Raw genomic sequence first — 23,587 nt, 5'->3', positions numbered from 1 at the left:
GTCTTTCATTTTCGTCTGAGTTTGAATGCACGTCTTTAATCCCATTTCAATTCAACGAGAGTTCAATCGTTTTCATTGTCCGTGGAGTCGGTTTTGAGAAACAGACGGCCAAATCCGTTACATGTGCATTCATTTACGCAAGCACACCTTGTCGCGCAGAGTTTTGGCATTCAATTTCGTGAATGTGCAATCAAAAGTACATTTTTCTCATTCAAAATAGCAGATTGCATCGCATAACATTGAACTAAAAGTGAAATAGAATGGCCAGTGTTTGAAATCGCCCTCAAAAAGCGAAAAGGAAGTCTTGTAAACGAATCTGAATGAGCATAAACGAAAGGTTCTGCTCAATCACATAATTGATTGATTTGAAATGGAATCGAATGCTCTAGTAGCGAAATGAAACGCGTGTTAAGAGCGATTCTCAAATTCAGACGAAAATGAATGACCGATTTTCAGAAGTGTATGAACATTTTAGGAAATTTGCCGGGAAAACCTTTATTTCGGGAGCCAAAGAGGATGTTGGTTATAGCCATAGTAATGTTCATTATAACGGTGTTCGTTATAGCGGCGTTTCACAAAGTCTCGGGCGCGGTTTAGTATTTAATTCATCGATACAAAATGACTCCCGACTTATTTTCACAGAACAAAAACTACTGGGCCGAATCTGGGGATCTTGGGATTAATTGTTCTTTTAACAGATTTCCCAATGTATTGGGCCTAGGTTGTTTGAGTCTCATGGTAGCGGAAGTACGCCGTTCCGGGGTGTTTGGGCCAACCTATTGTGAATTGGCTATTGCTTTGGAGGCTCGTTGGTCTATTTCTTTAATTCTGTTCGGCCTTGCCCTTTCCTTAATTTTAATACAATTTATGTATGACATCCGATTGATTGTTAAATTGAAGTTGTTCTGTTTGCCTAATAGTTTTGCACAGTGGCCGCATGGATGGGTACGCCTTACCACGCCCCTTGACGGGCTGCACAGGTAAGATGTGGTTTTAAAGTTGGTGTATACGTGCTTCTTGGCTGTTGCACCTTGAAAACAATATTTTCAAATTGAATTGATAATTTTATATTAGAACATTAGCTATGGGCTTTCCAATGAGGCATCACATGAAAAAAATCGGCCCATGACAAGTAATCAATTTATTCATTTCAACTTTTAAATTACCAGCGGGACGCTCCTTCGTTCTGAATAGTGTGCGCAATTTCTGAACTGGAGCGCGCCATTTAAAACCATTTTATAACCGCTGTAAGGCAGAGTTTAAGTCAAGTCACCAACGCCGAGTCCGAGTCCGTGCGGCCCCTGGTTACGATTTTCCGGGGTGCCGCGTTTTGTCTATAGAGTAAAAAAGAACGCTACGTTCGTCGCACAAATAGGTAGCGTTATGTTTTTTTCTTTTGATGAAAATACGTGACTCGAGTCACGAGTCACTAAGCTCGAGTCCGAGTCATCATGGTCGAGTCCGAGTCCGAGTCCGAGTCATTTTCCAATGTGACTCGAGTCGAGTCCGAGTCACGAAAAATGTGACCCGAGTCCGACTCGAGCCCGAGTCCTGGACTGGAGTCCTATAACACTGCTGTAAAGCCTGCCCAAAAAAAGCAAAAAAAAAAGCAAATTTATTTGTTACTGGACATTATATTCCTTTTAATTTCGTTCGGAAAAGGAAATCGAAATTTTAAAAAAATCGTGCATTTTTATACAAACTGTAACTACGCCACGGCGTTGTTTACATGCATTGTTTGTCTGATGTTTGATTGTTTTGTTACTTGTTCAGTTACAAGCATTCAAAAAAACACGTGAAGTCTGATTCAAACTTCATCCGAAAAAAAGTTATTACAATTGTGACTTGATCAAGAGATATGTCTCTTCACTCAATCTGAGATTTTGAAGCGAGGACATTTCAGGCATATCAAACATGATGTCCATAGCGTGCTTCGTAGCTACGTTATTAGATAAAATGCAAGATGAACATCTTCAAATTAGTTTTTGATACATTTGGCGTATATCGCTGGTTTAATGGGCCAGATATAATGTGACTTATTTCCCTTGAAAAGCTCTCGTTTGATTTGTTTTCAATAACTAAATTGTGTGAGTTTTAACACTTTTTTCTGTGGGCTTCAAAAGGCCATCAGCGTTAACCATGAATACTCTTGGTATTACTTATGCTAATGCTATTTGCTACACAGATATTGAAATTGGGTCAGAAATATAGGTTTTTCCGGCCAATTTCCTAAAATGTTCATTCACTTCTGAAAATCGGTCATTCATTTTCGTCTGAATTTGAACGCACGTCGTTAATCCCATTTCAATACACCGAAAATTCAATCGTTTGCATTGTCCGTGCATTCGGTTTGAGAAACAGACGGCCAATTACGTTACCTGTGCATTCATTTACACAAGTATACCTTTTCGAAATTGATTTCAGGTACAGCTTATTTGATTGACGGTTAATGAAAAAGAAACCCCTTATTGTATCTGGTGCCGATGGCGTCAAAGTAAAAGTGAAATAGAATGGTGAATGTTTGAAATCGCCCTCTAAGAGCGAACAAGAAGTCTTGTCAATGAATCTGAATGGACATAAACGAACTGCTCAATCACTTAATTGATTGAACTGAAATGAAATCGAATGCTCTGGTAGCGAAAATGAAACGCGTGTTCAGAGCGATTCTCAAATTCAGTCGAAAATGAATGACCGATTTTCAGTAGGGAATGAACATTTTAGCCCATAATAGTCGGTGTCCTAATTCTTTCTGTTGTTTGCTTTTATCTACAGAGCACTGGGCTGATTTCAGGGTCCGTCTCAGATACTCCAACCTTACCCACGAGACGAACATCTCCGAGGAGTTTCAACTCGCGTTGGACACGCTTGATGACGACACGGTCCTGTTCGAGTTTTGTGTGCAGAACAAGACGCTGGTGCGCGAGGGCTCGATCGACGACCAGGTGTTGGACTGGCCTGCCGGCCAGTACTGCATCCACAGCGTGGGTAAGATCGCGAGGAAAGACGGCGGAGTGTTCGAGTGGGTGTTGGGAGACTGCCCGCGGGGTTTCAAGTCTGGTGAGTAATGGACACTAAAATGAGCACCAGACAACATGAATATCGCCAGTTTGTGCAGTGCTGAGAGGTTCACACGTTGAACAGAAAACTCTAAACTCAACAGTGTCTTCCTGAAATGACATCACAGCAACAGCGCCCTCAGTTGTCAGGGAAAGCATGGAAAATATCAAGTGTTTAACCCTAAAGGGACCGTGGGTCGGAATGCGGCCCCCTCAACTTTTTCCGCGATAGCCTTGTTTTTTTTTTCGCGACTCGAGCTGTTCTGACTTTTTAGCCTCGAGCCTTGCGGATCTTTTGATACCAAAAGCATAAAAATCGGACCACGGGTTGCCGCGCCGTAAAAACTAATTACACAGACCAGAATTACAATTCGTACATATGAATAACTAATTAGCCATCATTCCAAAACCCTTTGACCTATAGTCATGAAATTTCTTGGGTATGTTCATGAAAAGTTGTTCTATGCATGTACTGAGTTTCAAAATTTTTCGTCACTCGATGGTCGAGATCTTACGGGGGCGGAATCCGCCTCCCCCCAGCTGAGAGATGATCAAAATAACCCGGCCCCTTTAGGGTTGATATGTGTAGAAGTTTGCACACACCAACAAATCCTGAGTAACCTTTAAATTTGGAGATAATCTTAAGATTTGTATGTCAACTTCTCCCATAATGCAATTTACAATATGTGCTGGATAAAAGTGACCATGTTAGTCGGCACTGCCGTGTGGGCATGACTATGGCACGCCAAAGCGGAATTTATTCAACCCTGCACGGCAACTGTCAACATTTCAAAATACAGGACAACTTTTTTTAATTACACAACAATAACATTTACCGTTCAACATTACAAAAACACATGGCAACGTTTTGAAACATGCCTCAAAATTTATTTCGTACCAGCCCGCTGAAAAACATATGTCAACACTGTAAAGATATATGTGCCAACCAAGTGAAAAATATATATATCAATATTTAAAACACTATTAGTCAAGATTCGCATGAAAACAAAAATATATGTCAACAATGTTATGCTCCAACTTCGTGAAAAATATATATCAACACTGTAAAGAGAAAATGCGCAAACCCGCTGAAAAATGTCAGCATTTTCAAAAAAATCATGATTAACGTGAAAAGTACATTTCAACTTTGGAAACATATGCGCCAACTCGGTGAAAAATATTTCATCATTTTTTTAATTTTTTTTTTTAACATTCATGTGAAAAATACACGTCAACTTACATGTACACCTGAAGAATACATGTCAACATTGCCAACACAATCTTGAACCACGACGTTTGAAAATTTGAGCCATGGTGTTTTGGAAAATTGAACCGCGACGTTTTGAAAGTTGAAGTAGGCCTACGACGTTTGAAAAGTTTAGCCACGACGTTTGAAAAACGAACCACGACTTTCTGATAAATTGAACCACGACGTTTTGAAAGCTGAAATAGGCCTACGAGGTTTGAAAAGTTGAACCACGACGTTTGAAAAGTTGAGCCACGACGTTCGAAAAACGAACCACGACTTTCTAAAAAATGGAACCACGACGTTTTGAAAGTTAGACCACGACGTTTGAAACATAGAACCACGGCGTTTTGAAGTTGAAGTAGGCCTACGACGTTTGAAAAGTTGATTCACGAAGTTTGCCTGTCCTTTTTAGGACACCATGCTGTACTGGAATCTCTATAATTGAAATATTTAAAGAATTTTGATTTTGATTTTTCAGGAGTGACGGCGTTACCCTTCAAGAGCTTCCCAGGCCAACGGATGGTGGACCCAACCTCGCCCCTCTCCCTCACGTACCCGAACATAACCCTGGTCCACTACTGCTGCTCAAACACTGGGAACGTCGACACTGCCATCGATTTGGGAATGGTGGCGCCCTTCTACCTGATGCCCTATGGAGAGCCGCGCTGTCAAAAGGTGCAAAACATGGAGTCGGACTTGCAGTTTATCGAGTGGCCCTTGGCCGAACAGCGGTGGAGCGGGACGCACCCGTACTCAGTTAGAGGAAGGAAATTCTTTTATTGCTACTACCAACCTATGGGTATGTTAAAAATATATATATATATTGACAAAAAAACCACATATATTTATATACCACATGCAGGGTCTTAATAACTAATTGATCAGTAACAAGGGGCAAGACGTTTAGAGCGAGATTTATTCTGTCGAGTAGATTCAGTTTCCACTTCAGTTTCTTGGGGGGGGGGGGTTCAGTCTACAATGAAGTATTTTGTTTTACAGTGTTAATCGTCTGTTACCTACTTTCAGTGGGTGATTGAGTAAAATTTCACCTTTTGAAACATACTCGCGTGACATTTGTTAACATTATCATTGATGACATTGTTAACATTATCATTGATGTACAACAACGTACAACCCACGGTCGGCATGTAGCGGGCTCCCTTTGTGAAACTTTCCTGCCCACGAATCTCCTTTTCTTCCCCAAAGAGTTCTTGTTATACAGGTGTACTCAGTGAAAGATGCACTGGACGCCTTGTTCAACCTAAGCAAATCCAAAGAATTACATGTACATAAAGCCTGAAATGGCTTTGTGCATTAGCAATGCACAATGGTTACAGCTATGCATTGATAAAGAATTCGGCGCCTAAGTTTGAGCAACATCACTTGACAGTACCGTTTGAAAAAAATACTGATCGCCTATCACATTCTCAAACGTTAGTTCCGCAGTTGACCGAAACATTATATCATTATGAAGAAATTTACTGTTCTGTATTTACGAGTCAGGGCCATTGATCGAAAGCGAAGTGAAGACAGCGAACAGTTTTATATGACGAAATGGCGCGATTGAGGCAAGTGCTTAACTTGCTCGGGCTCAACAAATTATTATGAAGTATGGATGAAAATTCATACCACGGTTTTGGCTCAAATTCAACGAGTACTGTAGTCATAATAGTTTTGGCATCTTTTCACTGAACGTTGAATGTATAATAAAGTAGATTCAGGGACCAAGATATAAAATTGCCATCTTTTGAATAAAGCCATTGTTTGGGTATAATGAGAGCAGACATGGCCACCTCATCATACTCAGAAGTACTTACGAATCCGCCATGTGATCACTGTACGCCAGACTTGTATGACTCGTGACTCGGACTCAGACTCGAGTCCTACTCGGGTCCTATTTTCCAGGATTCGGACTCGGACTCGTGTCACGATGACAAATGACTCAGACTCGGACTCGACCCTGCGGACACGGACTTGGACTCAGACTCAGACTCGACCTGCATGGCTTCAGATTCGACCAAAGTAACCACAAATCACTTAATTTTTGTCAACAATATAATTGATTTGGGAAATCAACGTGTCGAAACATGAACCCCAGCGTCCACACTTGATATTCAATGCAAGCTTGATAGTGTTCGGTACCAGATTAACCTTTCCAGACACTGGTGCCTTGCCTTATTTGACAATGTTGTACGAGTATATTTCAAGTTCATTAATTTAGAGAAAAGCTGTGAAAAAATGGAAACGTTTGCACTGTGAGGTTTTAGCAGTACCTCAACATTTAATTCTAATGTATTATACTGAAGGTGACTTGTGACTCGGACTCGTGACTCAACCTTTGTGACTCGTTATACTAGGACGCGACCTTCATGACGCGTGACTCGACCTTCATGACTCGTGACTCGGACTCGATGTTTGGGGACTCAAATACAAGTCTGCTGTACACTTTAGGGCATTCAATAGAGAAAACCATAGTGCATGCTAATGTAAAAAAAAAAGCAATTCCCCCGTGACGAATTATCTTAACAGAATCTAGGCACGATTCTTCGCCCTTGAAAAGGGCCTTGTGATAGAATTGTTAGCATGCTGGGATTTGTCCGAGTATGGCTGCGGAATTCCTTTTCGCCTCATCATCGCAGGCTCTGCGGATCCATTCCCGTAGCCGTGTACTTATTAGTCTCAAGGGCCATATCTACTTCATTAATTATATTTGGATCTTGATTTATTAGATAACGAAGCGCATCCCGGGCACTTCATGGTTATTCATCGCCAAGAATACTCGACGGAAATCTCGCCTTGCAACATGCCGCGAGCAAAAATACGCCAAAAATTCGCGTGCGCACGCGGATTAGTTCACCGCGCGCAAATGAATTCACGCCAGTGCGAGAAGAGTTCACTGCGTTTTATTCACTGTCCAGAGATACGGCGCTAGAGGAGATATAATTACATGCATCATGTAAAATATAGGCGGGGTTGGAGTACTATCGTCGGGGTGATCGCCTACGTTGACTTAGCTGCAAAGCGGAAAATATTTGCTTACCAAAAGATGAACAAAATCCAGTGTTGAGAAAATAAAACCAGTCTCGGGTTGTTTGCAGTACTGCTGATACAATCAGACGTATATAATAACGCCAAATCTAATGGTTTGCGATATTTCCAACAGTTTAATTTTATGATGGGTCTCATATGTTCATATACTTCATTTACCTGTGTTTGGTTGCATTCTCCCCAAGCGCTTTTTATCCTTTGAAAAAGGCCATATAAATACGGTTATACGTGTAAAGGTACCACTAAGGAGACACGTTATCGTAATTTCTTCGCACGATGGGAGACATCGGTCATTAGGGGGACATTTTCATGTCTCCCTAATGTCACATCCCCCCTTTAGAGGCACATTTTTGTGTCGCAATTAAGTTATATTTGTTGCTCGTGGTCTGATTAGTAAACATACCGAAATTCGTGGGAAAAGGACAAGGGAATATTGGGTTAGGGGCACATTTAAGTTTGAAAAGTTTTGTGCACAAGTCTATGGGGATGTCTCCCAAATGTCCAATCCAGGGTATTATTATGATTAAATTATATACATTATATCCGGATAAATGCCTATTTATAGCTTTTCCTTCTTACTTCTGACGATTAACTACATAACAGGATCTATTCGACTACAATAGTATATCGGATAATGTTTTGAAAACTACTTGAAGTAAACCAATAGCACGTATAGCGAGTGTCCTATCAATTGAATAATAATGTGAACTTTGCCGATAAATTTGTAATACAGTGTGTATCTACCGGGTGAGTAAAAAACAAAGAAGGAAACCCAAACGTCAGGACCATTTTTTTAAATGAAGTTCTGCATGTAGCACTTTCAATATCTAGGATATGAGAGCCCATTTCATAAGCTTTCTTTGAGAACAAGAATCATTCATGTAGTTGTCAAGTTACGGAATTTTAAACACAAACACCGTTTTAAAGTTCTGTCCACGGATCACCAAAAAGGCAAGTTGTCTTTCAGCAAAACGACAACAAATCACATAGGGATGTATGTACATGAGTGGTTTGAATGATTCTTGATATACTAAATGAAAGCTTATTAATTGGGCTTTCCATATCCTATATTTTGAAAGTGCTACATGTAGAACTTCATTAAAAAAATGGTCCGGACATTTCGGTTTCCTTTTTGTTTAACTCACTCTGTATATAATGAAGATGAAGAAAATAAAGTATTGTTTCGTATTTTGTGATTTTTGTTTCAGGGTTGGGAATGGAACACGACATAGTTATTGCTACCTTTTGCGTTGCCATAGGGACACCCACCTTGACAATGATAGTAATATGTTTGTGTAAGCTTCGCGCTAAGCTTTCCGCAAGGAGGAAACATTTTAAAAGGTAAGAGTGCATTGGCCGGAAAAATGGTTCAAAATAATTGCATGATCTCTGTGAAGCATTTTTCCAAACCCTTTAATTAATTTTGCTGGGATCTGTTTTGTCAGTGTATCTTATTTCTTATAATTATAAGTTATTTACTATTATTTACTATTTTTTCATAAATATTTTTCATGTCACTTGTTTTTGTGGCAAAAATTGCTCTTGTTTTGTTATACAAAAAACATTCAGTTATAGTCTGCCGCATATTGGTCACCATTTTCACAAGTTACTTCACTAACTAAATAATAAGAAACACTCGTTTATGTACACACTACAAGGTGACCTGAACAAAAATGCAATCCTAAACAGTTGCCTTTAAAAAAAAAAGGGATAAGTGGAATTTTTATGTTTTGGGTATCAGATTAAAGCTGAGAGCTTTTTTTCTTTTAAAACTGTAACAATCATGAAAATATCACTTTGGGTTGCTGAGAAAATGCCAATTAAAAGTAGTCATTTTCCATCCTGTACACAAAAAGATACCACAGTAAGGGATTTTCACTGCACCTATTTGTGCATGTCCTAATCTTCACAAACAACACGGCGCATAATATGACAAGAGTACAAATGAATTTGATTGAGATACCTTTTATTTTCTACATGAACAGGTATCTCATCCTTTTTAATCCTATTTTGATCCTTTTCAGCATCATTAATATGTCAAAATATATGAGACATGGCACAAATGAATGATAATTGCACAGTAGGCTTACAGTTAAATGTTTCACTGTTTGAAGTATTTGTGTACAAGATGAAAATGACTACTTTTACATACTAATTGGCATTTTCTCAGCAACCCAAAGTGCCATTTTCATGATTTGTTCAGTATTTGAAAGAAAAAGCTCTCAGCTTTAATCTGATACCCAAAACATAAAAATCCACTGATCTCCGTTTTCAAGGCAAATATTTTAGGGTTGCAATTTTTTTGGGTCACCCTGTATACTGGTGAAACAAATTCAATTTAATATACTGAACCCCTGGATCGGTGCGGTTGTGACACGCTGTGAGGACCATTAAATCACTATTCAAAACGTCTGTGGCAATAAAATGTGGAACGAAAAATTTTACGAGGGTTATACTGCAATGGCTGAAGAGCTTTTATTTCTAGAAGGGAAGAAAAATAATTGCATGGATACAGCGGGACGGCGTGAAGATACCGAAATGAAAAACGTGCCATCTGTTTGCAATAAAACCAACCCACCATTTTTATCACTTTAGGCCTACATGGTAAAAAAATACACCGCCGTAAGTCAACCAACGCTGTTTTATGGAATAAATTGACAAAGAAAAATCGTATTTTGTGTTTATTAGCTTAATTGTGTATAAAAATGATGAATTGTATACACTTGCCTAATTGATGAATTGTTCAAAAAGGCGACGTCCGAATTACATCCCTACGGCCGAAAATAACATGGAAGCGGCCTTAACTTCTAGAAATACAAGCTCTTTCAGTCATGATACTTTTTTAATGCAATCCTTGAAAATAAATGCACCTTTGTGTCTCTCTTTACTTCACTTCATATCTTCATATCGACATTTTCAAGGGTGTTTTGGGGCTGCTTGATTTTGTACTATGCTCATTTCCATATTCATGAGCAGAACTGTGATGTCATTAATAGACGTCAGTGCTACAGCTGCTTCAATACCAAAAAAATGCCACGCAGAATTTTGAATAGCATTTGAAACGTTGCATGGTGCTAGTGTATACTAATGAGGTTTGCGGTAAAACAATCTGGAATAATCTCTTTTTGAGAAGACTTCCAGAGCATACTGATCGGAACGTCGAGTTTCACAACCAACCGGTTCTTTTTCCTAATCACACATCTTCTAAAAACGGAATATTCCACATGATGTTACAGTACTAGTAGGCTTTTACATAATTAATTGTTTCCTTTGTAAATTGTTCTTGGGGTTTTGTGATTCATTGTTGATTCAGGATACGACAAACTGCTGGAATATTTTAATGGGCAAAATTGTGGGTTCACAATTTGCCCCTTAACTGTAGAGTGACCTTGTACATGTACCTATGTAAATGGCATCACAGCAACAGCGCCCTCGGTTGCCGGGAAAAGCATGCAGCATTTTGAATGCTTACAAAAATAATGTACTTTCACAAAAGAAACTTAAACCAAAAGGGGATGTCTCAGAGTATTCATACATTTAAAAGGGTTAATGGGTATTCGCACAAAACTGTTCCAGTATAAAATGCATGTTATAACCATTTAATGTCTCTCTTTTTTGTGGTTTTGTTTTTGTTTAGGTTTCAATCTGTCATGTGACGTGGATGTCACGTGCCATGGCTACAGCGCTGTGTAAGTATAGCGAACAATAATTCACTGGCGATGGGAAATATAAATTCAAATTGTAAGTGTCTGGATCTTTACCAGCTAAACGAAAAAAGCTCAATTTTACAATAATTTGAGATAGATTTGCTTCCAGTTGTAAAATGTCCTTCGCAAAAAAAGTTTTGACTGCCTCATTTTGACCTCTTGTTCCATCTTGCTCAAGTTTAACCTACAGGGTGACCCAAAATGCACCTCTAAAACATTTGCTTTTTTCGAAAACGTGAAGTGTGAATTTTTATATTTTGGGTATCAGATTCAAGCTGAGAGCTTTTCCTTTCAAATACTGAAAAAAAATCATGAAACAGCACATTGGTTGCTGAGAAAATGCCAATTATGTAAAAGAAGTGAATAATCATCCTTTCCAATAGTTCTTTAAACAGTGAAATGTTTTACTTTAAGCCCACTGTGCAATTGTCTTTCATTTGTGCAATGACTTTGATATTTGACATATTTATGATGCTGAAAAGGTTTAAAAGAAGACTACAAAGGATAAGATACCTGTTCAGGTGGAAAATAGAAGATATTTCCATCAAATTCATTTGTACTCTTAATAAACCCACTTTTATCTCAATTTAAAAATTCGTCAGTAATTAACCACTGATCGCTTCTTTCTCAGTTCAGCTCAGGTTTGGTGAGGGCGTGCTTATCCTGTCTGAAAGCTGTCGATCATCTCGATCAGTCTCGCCATGCAAGATGAAGACTGAACAAGTTCGATCGAGGACCACTTGTTGACTGGTGGTCGAGTTGTAACAAAACTCATGCCCGGTGTACGTCTTTAAACGATGGGCAAAACGTCATCACGAAACTAATTTGTCACGTCTCCCTGCAGTACATTAGGTTGCGCCCCAGCCTCTGTTGTAACCATCGATGTAACCAACCTCGGCACTGCCTCGTCCCCATTGTGTCGAGCAGTATTTGCTCCCACTACCTGGTCTCTCTCTACCAGCTACAATTGGAAACGAGTGACTAATAATAAAGTAGGCCCTGGGGACGAGGTTGACCTCGGCAAGATAGTGGCGAATAATTTGTATAGACTAGCATGAGTTGGACTGAGGATAGTCGAACTATGGTTAACTGGAATTCTGGCTCGAACTTGCTCAAACCAGCCACCAGGAATGCAACGGGACCGTCAAGTCTGTAGGCAGGGAATCATGCAACAAGCCACTTAACTTATAGCCCTGTTTCCAACACTGATTCTTGATCTAGTGCTGTTTCAATGTGAACACCATCTTAAGTTTTTTCAAGAAGAAAAACATTTGAAGTGGGAATTTTGATCATTGCGCCTTTAAAGCATGACATGTTTTGTCATCATAGAATCCCAATAGGGTTGGCATTTTAAATGCGTTTTGTGAAGGCTCTTTGATCAAGGATCTCGCGTATAAAATTGAATGTGCGCTAAATAAGCTAAATAAGCTTGCCGACTCAATTACATGTATCGGCCAATTAACGCACAAACAACGCATACAAATGATGTATACTTCGTTGTGACTAAGTTTCAAAAGAAATTATTTTCCCTTTTTTGCTAAAAAAAAATCGGTGTGTATGTAGAAATAGTAGAAATTGTATTTGATCAAATATTTTTAAAATTTATTTAAGCATAAGGAAAGTGGGTTGTAGAATAGTGCTAAAAAAAAACCCAATGTAAATTCAATATCAAATATCGAAAAATTAATTGAAATAGAATCTATCCAGATATTTTGTATTGCAATGTTAAATTGTATAGGGGTGCAGGCCAGCAGTGGCGGTTCTACGGGGGGGGGGGGGGGGAGGGGGGGGCTAGGGGGGCTGTAGCCCCCCCCCCCCCAAAAAAAAATTGTCTACCAACCCCCCACAAAAATCCATTAAAAAAATTGGACTAGCAAAATGTAAGAATGTGACGTACATGCGAACTCCCCCTAAATGCGGTCTCCCCCTAAATAAATAGTCGTGAGAAGGGTGCATTTGTACACTTTTAGTTAATATAGTGTGCCTGGTTGTAGGATTTTATCAGCGCTCCCTATTGAAAATATGGCACAAGCCCACCCCCACCCCCCTATTGATTTTCGGAGGCCTAAGTGTCCGGAGAAAATAACCGGTCTACATTTCAGCACGCCTCCCTGAAACAAATTTTGATCCACCCTGCTAGCCCCCCCCCCCCCCCGCAAATATTGGCACTAGAACCGCGCCTGCAGGCCAGTAAAGAACTCCGAAATTGCGTACGCCGGACAAATCACGATTTGCATGCCCTCAAAGTCTCCGATATTAGAGCATTTTTAGGGCCATGAACTTGAGAGTTTGAAAAAAAGAAGGGTGGAAGCCGTGCAGAGGACTGCGAGCTCGTATTTCCGTGAAATTCGGATGACATTCATAGGCCCTCAAATGGTTTTATTTTGTAATGGGGCGTACGCGTCCTTTTTAAAATTGTGATGGCCTTCATAACTACTTTTTGGGGGTGATTATCATTGGATTGAATTTCTCCCAAAAAGCAATGGTTAACCCCCAAACAAATTGAACAGAAAATGAAAGTTGATGAAATCAGTTTTAATCTGATGTGTGTCTCAAACACCTTGGAGAATTGTGAGTATTTGAAACAATATTGGGAAGTGTACGTAATCATCACTGAGGTCTATGTCAGTCTTCTTACTGATCTGCAACCATAAAAAGAATCTCAGACAGTTGAGGAAGTAGGCCATCACTGGGGGTGTGGTCGGTATCGAGGGCAATTGTGCTCATTGTGATTTTTGTCAAGGTATGCACCCCTGTAGTTGAACAATATGTGAAAGCATTGCAGTGGTGGCAGCTTATTGGGTGCTATCACTTTTTAAACAAATGGCGGCCAAAAACAGGCTTGTTTCCACATATCATTAATCCGGTAACAAGCATAGTGGCGGCCATTTTGAAAAGAAATAAATAAAAAATAAATGGGATAACACTCAAAGAACTGCCACTGCTCACACTGCAAAGTTATCACACACTTCCCAACTCTAGACGTGCATAACTTGCCGAAAATCGCTATGAGCATTGCTCCTTTCGATCATTTGATACCGGTGGCCCAATTTTTGGACTAAAGCTGATAGCCTAAAGCAAACTATATGTACAGTTACTCTGTAAATGAGATTAACGAGGAAATGCAATGATAATATAAATATGTAAACAACATTGAATTTAAATATTTTAAATGCATCCATTGTGGAAATACATTACTTAGAGACGTGTACTTTATGATAGGCCTATATATAGTTTGTGTTAAATTACACATGACAAGCAAGTAACTCCGAAACAATTTCCCTTCATTGTGAACACAAAATAAATTTAGAAACGTCTTATTGACATTGTTAATTATAACTTTGAAAGAAGGTGGTAATGGTACATATTTTGAATCCCAAATTTAATTGCTGTAATCACAGGAAAGCATATTCATTGTCTTTCCTCCGCGTTATTACTGGAAGTATAATTCGCAGGCCATCCTTCGCACAGGGTCATACAGGCTATTCCTGTGAAATACAGGGCGAGTCAAAAAAGCGGAACCCTAAAACAAAGAAATATATTATCAAAAAACATATGTAGCACCAACATTAATTGTGACTAGGAAACCCATTTATTAAACTACTTTTAAGTAAGAAAATAATTTCAATTGCTCTACACGTTAAAATTGTATCACTAGGAAACGATCTAAACCCTAAATTCAGTTTCGTCTAAAAAAGGAATTTATTGTGTGTTCCGACTATTTGGAACAGCAAAGAAAATTGTTTCAACAACTGCAGTAGGCATACCCAACAATAGGATTCATAAAATCCACTTTTGTTTTTAAAGACGGGCCTTCAAAAGGACTTTGTTGAATACTTTTAACTTTTAAACTGAGGTTTTATCGCTGGTGATGTTTGCAGACAATTGTATACGACAAATCGCATTTTTTAGGGTCCTTTCGTTTAAATGGTGATATAATTTAAACGGATTCAGCAAAGGAAGTATTTTTTCAACAAAAAGTAGTTTATTTAATTGGCTTATCAGTCATAATTATTTTGGTGATACATATTATTATAAAAAAGATATTTGTTGCTTGGGTTTGGGTTCCGCTTTTTTGGACTCACCCTGTCCAGGTATAGGGTACCAGTGAAGTGTGAAAATTGGACTGTATGAAATATGGACTCATTTGTTTTAAAGTACGAGATACCAGATTGAGTCCACGTTCCATTAGGTGCACTGTAAGATTGGGACAATGAAATGCGGACTAATTGGTTGTATTGCGCATGCCTTAGTGACAGGTCGCGTGTGAGGGTTAGACACCACATTAGGGTAAAAGAGAACAGATTTCGTAGGAGTCCACATTTCACATGACACCGGACTGGGACCCGCGAGCTTCTGCATGGACGTCAAAATGCGTACCGCTATTTTTTTTGGGGGGGGGGGGGGGGGGGAGCGATATTAAAGTGAAGAGGGTGAACCGCATATTCAAATTCGTTCTCTTGTATTAGGTTCTAGACATGTTTTTCCAAGAACGTAATTTTTTTTTCATATTACAGGTTTTCGGTAATTGCAAATATAATTTCATTTTGATGTTTATATTAAAAACAATTATGGGAACGGAAAAGTGATACTTATGCTTGTAAATTTTTCGAGAAAAAAAAGAGAACAAAAGTCGTGTGTTTTGCAAAATTGGAGTATAAATTCTCCTGTTAATTGTTTCCAAAAAATCGCACGGCTTCTATTATAATTATGCACACAAAAACGTTTAACACGGCCAAATTTATGCGTAGGTATATAGGCATTTTTATTGTCCTTTGGCAACTGCCGGATATGAAAATCAATTATCCGTAAAAGTATAAAATGCATGCACTACAAACCGGTAACGGACCGCCGGTAATTGCATGAAAGAAAATTGAAGGGCAGAGGAATTACAGTGACAGACAGGATGATCATACAAAAAAAAAAACAAGTTTAATTTCATTACTTCTTTGACGTTTGCTCCATTCCAAATATATTTTCCGTTAGCAAAGGTATTCTGAACTATTCACATGCTCGTCACATTTATGGTTAATATATGAGCAACATCAGTGAGCAACATCGGTGAGCAACATTGGTGGAATGTGACCGTACAGTACTTTTGTTTAGCATTCCACATAAATAAGGCTTTATACAAAAATATCAAAAGTCGGGCATCTCTTGCAATTCAGCATCTTTTCAATGCATTTAAATTTTCCATCTCCAACTTAACACCAGTATCAGGAGTTCATAAACATGTGTACTACAATATACAACAGCACATGTACAATTCAAAGCCAGTGCATGTAGGCCTACATGTACATGTAGGATCATTATTTTGCAATGACCCAGGAAAGTACCTCACAGTTTAAGGACAGAAACCTTGCTCAAAGTGAAGATAGGAACAGGTAACAAATACCTTATGAAATTATTCACCTAGTGAAATGGTATATCGTTTCGAAGAAAAGTAACACTGAAGGTTGGTCACGGGCAAACTGTTTACGTGTGTTGGCAAGAGAATCCAGGTACAAGACCAAATCAAAAAGTTGGCTCTCATTTTCTCTGCTTTCTCAAACCGTATAGAATCCACCGAGTTGAAACATGTTATGTTATGCACACTAATAAGACTTGATGATACTTTACTGCTTCAAATGAAAAAATACAGGGTTTATGTATATGTACCTTTAAATCAACCTATACAAAAGCAGGTTTCATCAATATCTGGCATTAATTCATAAGGGCAATAGACCTTTATCAGGGTACGCCATCTTGAAAATCATAGCGAGGCAAATAACGCCCACAAACATGGCGGCGTTAATAGTTTGTGCAGTGAACGAGGGACTCTCGCAAACTTACAGCAGATTGACAATCTTAAAAATGGATGGATATCTCAATTAGGTTTCCCCGAAATATCAAAATGGCGTACCCGACATAGACCTTTATCATGCTGCCACCATTTCAGTCATGTTCCCTGTATCCAATAACAGTACTGAATTATAATTTTTTTGTGCAAAAAAGGAACCAGACTTTCTCCTTCCAACCTCGCTTTGGTTAAGTTGATTTGAATGGGGAAAAATGAAGATTGCCGCAACCTGATAATGGTCTATTCCATAAACTCACGTTATAATTCGAGGGGGTCTTAACTCTGTGCCGTTATTCTATAAAGTCACAGCATTTATAACGCCAAATATTTAACCTCTGTTGGCTTGGCTAAAAGGTGTTTTTTTTTATCGGTAACTCACGTAGGACATACCCTGCATTTAAAATTTGTCTCATATTGTGCACTGATGGACGAAACTTTTTATAATTAGTGCCCTTGCATCATAACGATGTAAGCCAGTTCAAAAAATAATCAATCATAAAATCTCTTGAGGGATTTATTTCGGTAACTCACGTTACGGTAGCTCACGTTACAGTTTGTCCGTCATTCTTTGGTGCAAGTTAAAACAGACAACAAAACAAATCACTCTTTTCGTACAAAAAAATGAACCTTTCTCTCTGCCTTCAAAACAAAACCTCACAAGAACTGTTGCTTTTTTATGTAAAAAAAACAATGTGCCAAAATGACTACCTAAATCCCTATAAGCACCCAAAACAGTTTTCATGTTCTTGTAATCTGGTTCCCAGACTCCACTTCAGATGAAACGGAGCAATTTATAGACGTCCTGGAATTGTAAAGTTATACCAGTCTAGCTGGTTTGTACCCTTTCATAGGTGTGTAATCGATTGCTAACAAAATGCGGACTAACTAAATATGGCAAATTGAGGGCAGTATTCGAAAAAAAGCCACTCGGCCGACCAGCCTTGGAAATGGATACAAAACTACCGCTTTTCTTGAAAATGTCAGCACACAAGGTGATATGGTTATACAGGATGATTAAGAATGTCATTCACTATAACAGTGGGTATTTCATAATAATTTGGTTTTTGATGTTTGCAAATGTTGTACATGTATATTCCCTTTAACCCTAAAAGGGCCGGGCGGATTCTTTTTCCGCGAAAGCCTTGAAAAAAAAAAAGAATTCGCGACCCGAGCTGTTATGTCTTTTTAGCCTCGAGCCTTGCGCATCTTTTGATACCAACAATATAAAAATTGGACAATGGGTTGCCGCGCAGCGAACAACGTTTCGGTGAAAACTTAATTTTACCATATACGTCGTGTACACAGAGCAGAATTACCATTCGTACATATGAATAATTAATTAGCCATAATTCCAAAAACCCTTTTACATATAGTCATGACATTTCTTGGGTATGTTTATGATGAGTTGCTCTATGCACGTACCGAGTTTCAAATGTTTTCGTCACTCGATGGCCGAGATCTCCCCCCCCCCCCGGCTGAGAGATGGTCAAAATAACCCGGCCCTTTTAGGGTTAAACGGACAACCTATGGAGTACCGAAGTGAATACGTCACGCGCACAAAATGTGTGTGAAAGACATTGGCGTGTGATTCAGCCTGTGAACCAACACGCGCACGTACTCCATTCGTTTGCACTACACTTTCTGGTTCTAAATGACATCACACTTCTGTACTCCATACGTTGTTTCAGCCAATAAGGGAACTAGCCTATTTGCTCCATCGCGGGCACCTTTCATTTTACACAGCCAAAACACTGCCGTTTAGAAATTGTAACAATTCTTGTTTTAACTTTGGCAAACATACAGATACAATTTGCATTACTTGCAAAAACTGACAAATGTTTTCCATAAACCTACACACAAAAGTGGTTGGATACTTTTCTGCCAAATTTGAAACACATATTTGGTATGTAAAACAATACACTTCAGAGAAGGTTCAATTTCTTTTCAGCTGAACTTGCCAAAGAAAGTTTGTCAGACGAAATCTGTCTGTTTAATATATGCCATATTTTTAAGTCAGGGCGTGCCCTAACTATACATGGGTGTATAGATTGTAGTTAAACATGTTGCTAAAACGAATTAAACTGTCACTTTCATATCACCCTATAGAAAATTTGTTTACAACAGTAATATTCTCAGCAGCATAACTGGGGTCACACTCACAAGGAGGGTAACTTTAGGGGCCCTAATTTTCTGGAAGGGAGCAAAGTGAGTTCTACCATACATGAAGTTTCAACCAAAAAAGGCCTTCATTGTTTCCTATCTCCAAATTGCCAGCTAGTCTGAGTATCACCCATTGTCCGAGGCAGCCCTTTCTGTAGCCAACGTCAGATGTATCTGAGCAATGCAAATTATGCAATACCGCACGCCAGCCAATTAGAGTCCACTCTAGAAATTGTGACATCATTTCAATCAGAAATGTGGACAAAGCTGTTGATTGGTCAATTTGGCTGCCATGTTTATGCAATACAAGCTGGTTACCAGAGGCCCCATGCAGAGCAGCTACTGAATGGTCAGAAACTCAAGATCAAGACGCAGTCTGGTTTTGCATGATAAATGCCGAACCTGCTTGCATATCATAGCCATTTGCTGTGTGCAAAGGTCTATTTCATAGCAGGGACTAGGGGAAACAGGGGGGTGGCTAAGCAGGCAGGCCCAGCCCCCCCCCCTCCCCCCATCCTAAAAATGGCACTGTGACAGCAAATCTCATTTGTTAATACATGTATACTCATAATCGGTCCGTGCAGTCCAGATAAAATGTCTCACATGAGCAACACATACTCTGCCCCATGGTCACTTAGGCATTTTTTGATGGTTGCTATGACGGTGACGAGTCGACGATCCATCGCCTGCAGGTGAAGCTCTGTCAGGATGGGAGCTAGAGGATCATGGGATAGCACTCTCCTCATCACGTGGCTAAGGCGGCCATCTTGAAGGGACAGAAGCTTATCCCAGGTAGATTTCCGGATTCTGTTTGGAAAAGGGATGGCACTATCCCATTCAGTGACACTTCTTATCTGGTGACTTGTATGGCTTAGTATGGGTTGTAAGCATGACTGAGTCTTTGCCGGTTATGTCCGAGTGAAATGTAGAGTGGGCGGACATAAGAGATTAAGTGACTATGATAGGTTGGGTAATCAAATGTGATTAAGGGTGCGAGCAGAGGATTTTGTTCGCAAATCCTCTTGTTAGCAATAGCATGCTTTCGTGCCTTGCTGTTGGGCACTCTTCAGTTGCAAATAGGTGATTCAAAAAAGAATCGAGGCTGACTCGCGGAAAAGTTGTGGTTGGGATTGGTTGTATTCCAATCATGTATCGTAAGTTTGAAGTGTTGTGGTTACAACCATGTGACTTTAGTTGGTTTCAACTTGTTCCTCTAGTGAGGAGAGCAATCGGGTTCGGTTAGTTTTTTGGAAGAGCCGGAGTAGGTCGGGAGTGGGTTTAACTCTTGATTTTGTTTGGGTAGTTACTCCCGGATATGATTTAAGGCTTTTCTGAAGGCAACGAATTATGATTCGGGAAATGTTTCCGCACAGTAGTTTGTTGCCTTGGATTATGTTCCAGTGATGGTTGTTTATTGCTCGATTTAAGTGACGGTGTGTTATGGTTGGGTTGTATGTCGTGGTGAAGACAGGTGGAGTTTGTTTTAATTTTTCTTCATCCTAAGATTGTATGTGTTAAACCTGTGGGCAAGTTTAAAATTAGTGGCTTCCGGGTATTTTCTAGCGTTTCACTAGAATATGATTTCGGATGCCAATTGGTGGTTGAAAGGATGGTTTATAGAGCGTATGTTACGCATTATTAATGTAAATTGTAGTCTTCACTCCAAATAATTATTGATGCTGCTTACGAGTGATTGCGGTTTGGTTTAGCAGAAGTAGGTAAGATGTTGAGGCCTTGTCCAACAAGCAAATATTTCGGTTTGCGATGGTTTTGCTTTGGATAGAATGGTTATGAAGGATTGATATTTTGTTCTGCTAATGAGCGCAAATGATTGGAGTTGGCTCGTTTGGTTTACGATTGCATTTGTGAGAGAAGTCGGGTTAGACTTCAGTTGATGTATTGATCTCTTGGTTTCTTGGTTGAGTTTCCTTCTTGCCATGGTAGTTGAGGGGTTTGTGGTTTGAGTATAACGAATAAGGTAAGATGGGGTGGGTTATATTCCAATTTATTTATTATAACAATGGCAGAATGGTGGATATTTCTCTTTTGAGAAGGTTGTGTTAGTAAGAGACCGAGAAGTGATGGTTCGTTGGTTTTCTCTCAGGGTTTGTATGCACGTATTGCGTGCGTGAGATGGCGCATTGAGCCGTGGCGGTAGTGAATGGTACCATATGTGTGTTGTGATTGGTCACTGTATTGTCCAATGGGCGTGTGGGTGCAGTGGCGCGGAAAACCTTGCGAGAGTTTTGGATTCGTAGTGGAATTTCTGGCCAGTAGTGTGTTTGTTTTTAGTTTTAAAAGCCGTATTTTGATTATTTTCTTTGTCAGAAAATAGTTGAAACTTGTGTAGGCTTTTAGATATTGTTAATCTCTTTCATTTGGTAGTTGTTTGAGTAAGAAACTATCTTCCTACCGTGTGCGGTATCGGAAAAACACGTTGTGTTTCGTTGTTTTGTTTCTTTATTTTGTTAATACGAATGCATATTTATGTGGAGATGGTACTTTTTCTTTCCCAAATGTGGGTTGTTTATTTTGTTTGTACCATTCAATGTTGAGATTGATTTATGATTTTTTTGGGGAGGCCAATACTGTTTTGAACCCTTTGTTTTGGGGTTAGGTTTGTGGGTTTTTGTCTTGTTTTGTGTTGTTTGGTGTAAAATGGGTATAGTTTATCCGTCTGCGGATAATTTGTATGTCCATTTATCAAGTGCTTATGCTTCTGCTAGCATAGCGTTTTTATGTTGTTATAACAAGTCAAGATCATGTTTTCCGTATGCGGAAATATGGTTGTTGGTTTTCCGAAATGAAGTGTACATGTGGTGGAACGTGAGATATTGTGTCTCGTGTGTGGCAGACTGATTGTTACAAGTCTGTGGATGTACTTGAAGTACTGAGAAACAGAGATAGAAGCAACCTGAAGATACCTCGCTTGTTAATCAAGACGGTATTCTCGGGCAGTTTTTGATGGCCATCGACCCACAATACCCCGGGGTGGGGCAAGGAGTATAACATAGAAGTTTGGAAAAGGGATGGCACTATCCCATTCAGTGACACTTCTTCTCTGGTGACTTGTATGGCTTAGTATGGGTTGTAAGCATGACTGAGTCTTTGCCGGTTATGTCCGAGTGAAATGTAGAGTGGGCGGACATAAGAGATTAAGTGACTATGATAGGTTGGGTAATCAAATGTGATTAAGGGTGCGAGCAGAGGATTTTGTTCGCAAATCCTCTTGTTAGCAATAGCATGCTTTCGTGCCTTGCTGTTGGGCACTCTTCAGTTGCAAATAGGTGATTCAAAAAAGAATCGAGGCTGACTCGCGGAAAAGTTGTGGTTGGGATTGGTTGTATTCCAATCATGTATCGTAAGTTTGAAGTGTTGTGGTTACAACCATGTGACTTTAGTTGGTTTCAACTTGTTCCTCTAGTGAGGAGAGCAATCGGGTTCGGTTAGTTTTTTGGAAGAGCCGGAGTAGGTCGGGAGTGGGTTTAACTCTTGATTTTGTTTGGGTAGTTACTCCCGGATATGATTTAAGGCTTTTCTGAAGGCAACGAATTATGATTCGGGAAATGTTTCCGCACAGTAGTTTGTTGCCTTGGATTATGTTCCAGTGATGGTTGTTTATTGCTCGATTTAAGTGACGGTGTGTTATGGTTGGGTTGTATGTCGTGGTGAAGACAGGTGGAGTTTGTTTTAATTTTTCTTCATCCTAAGATTGTATGTGTTAAACCTGTGGGCAAGTTTAAAATTAGTGGCTTCCGGGTATTTTCTAGCGTTTCACTAGAATATGATTTCGGATGCCAATTGGTGGTTGAAAGGATGGTTTATAGAGCGTATGTTACGCATTATTAATGTAAATTGTAGTCTTCACTCCAAATAATTATTGATGCTGCTTACGAGTGATTGCGGTTTGGTTTAGCAGAAGTAGGTAAGATGTTGAGGCCTTGTCCAACAAGCAAATATTTCGGTTTGCGATGGTTTTGCTTTGGATAGAATGGTTATGAAGGATTGATATTTTGTTCTGCTAATGAGCGCAAATGATTGGAGTTGGCTCGTTTGGTTTACGATTGCATTTGTGAGAGAAGTCGGGTTAGACTTCAGTTGATGTATTGATCTCTTGGTTTCTTGGTTGAGTTTCCTTCTTGCCATGGTAGTTGAGGGGTTTGTGGTTTGAGTATAACGAATAAGGTAAGATGGGGTGGGTTATATTCCAATTTATTTATTATAACAATGGCAGAATGGTGGATATTTCTCTTTTGAGAAGGTTGTGTTAGTAAGAGACCGAGAAGTGATGGTTCGTTGGTTTTCTCTCAGGGTTTGTATGCACGTATTGCGTGCGTGAGATGGCGCATTGAGCCGTGGCGGTAGTGAATGGTACCATATGTGTGTTGTGATTGGTCACTGTATTGTCCAATGGGCGTGTGGGTGCAGTGGCGCGGAAAACCTTGCGAGAGTTTTGGATTCGTAGTGGAATTTCTGGCCAGTAGTGTGTTTGTTTTTAGTTTTAAAAGCCGTATTTTGATTATTTTCT

General features: G+C 39.4%; 1 protein-coding gene across 1 annotated transcript in view; it reads left to right on the top strand.

Annotated features, from left to right (window-relative positions):
- The window catches only part of LOC119719943, a 32,883-nt gene extending 20,851 nt beyond the window's left edge, over window positions 1-12,032 (top strand). The window contains exons 3-8 of the mRNA XM_038189427.1: window positions 921-980; window positions 2,773-3,057; window positions 4,784-5,104; window positions 8,562-8,694; window positions 10,991-11,042; window positions 11,692-12,032. Coding sequence (XP_038045355.1) covers window positions 921-980; window positions 2,773-3,057; window positions 4,784-5,104; window positions 8,562-8,694; window positions 10,991-11,009 — 818 coding nt within the window. The 3' untranslated portion in view covers window positions 11,010-11,042; window positions 11,692-12,032. The remainder of the gene's footprint in view (window positions 1-920; window positions 981-2,772; window positions 3,058-4,783; window positions 5,105-8,561; window positions 8,695-10,990; window positions 11,043-11,691) is intronic.
- Window positions 12,033-23,587: the final 11,555 nt, after the last annotated feature.

The sequence above is a fragment of the Patiria miniata genome, unplaced genomic scaffold, assembly GCF_015706575.1.
Source record: "Patiria miniata isolate m_02_andy unplaced genomic scaffold, ASM1570657v1 HiC_scaffold_9, whole genome shotgun sequence".
Lineage (NCBI taxonomy): Eukaryota > Metazoa > Echinodermata > Asteroidea > Valvatida > Asterinidae > Patiria > Patiria miniata.
The sequence above is the reverse complement of the archived record's forward strand: the minus strand, read 5'-3'. Positions and strand labels throughout refer to the sequence as shown.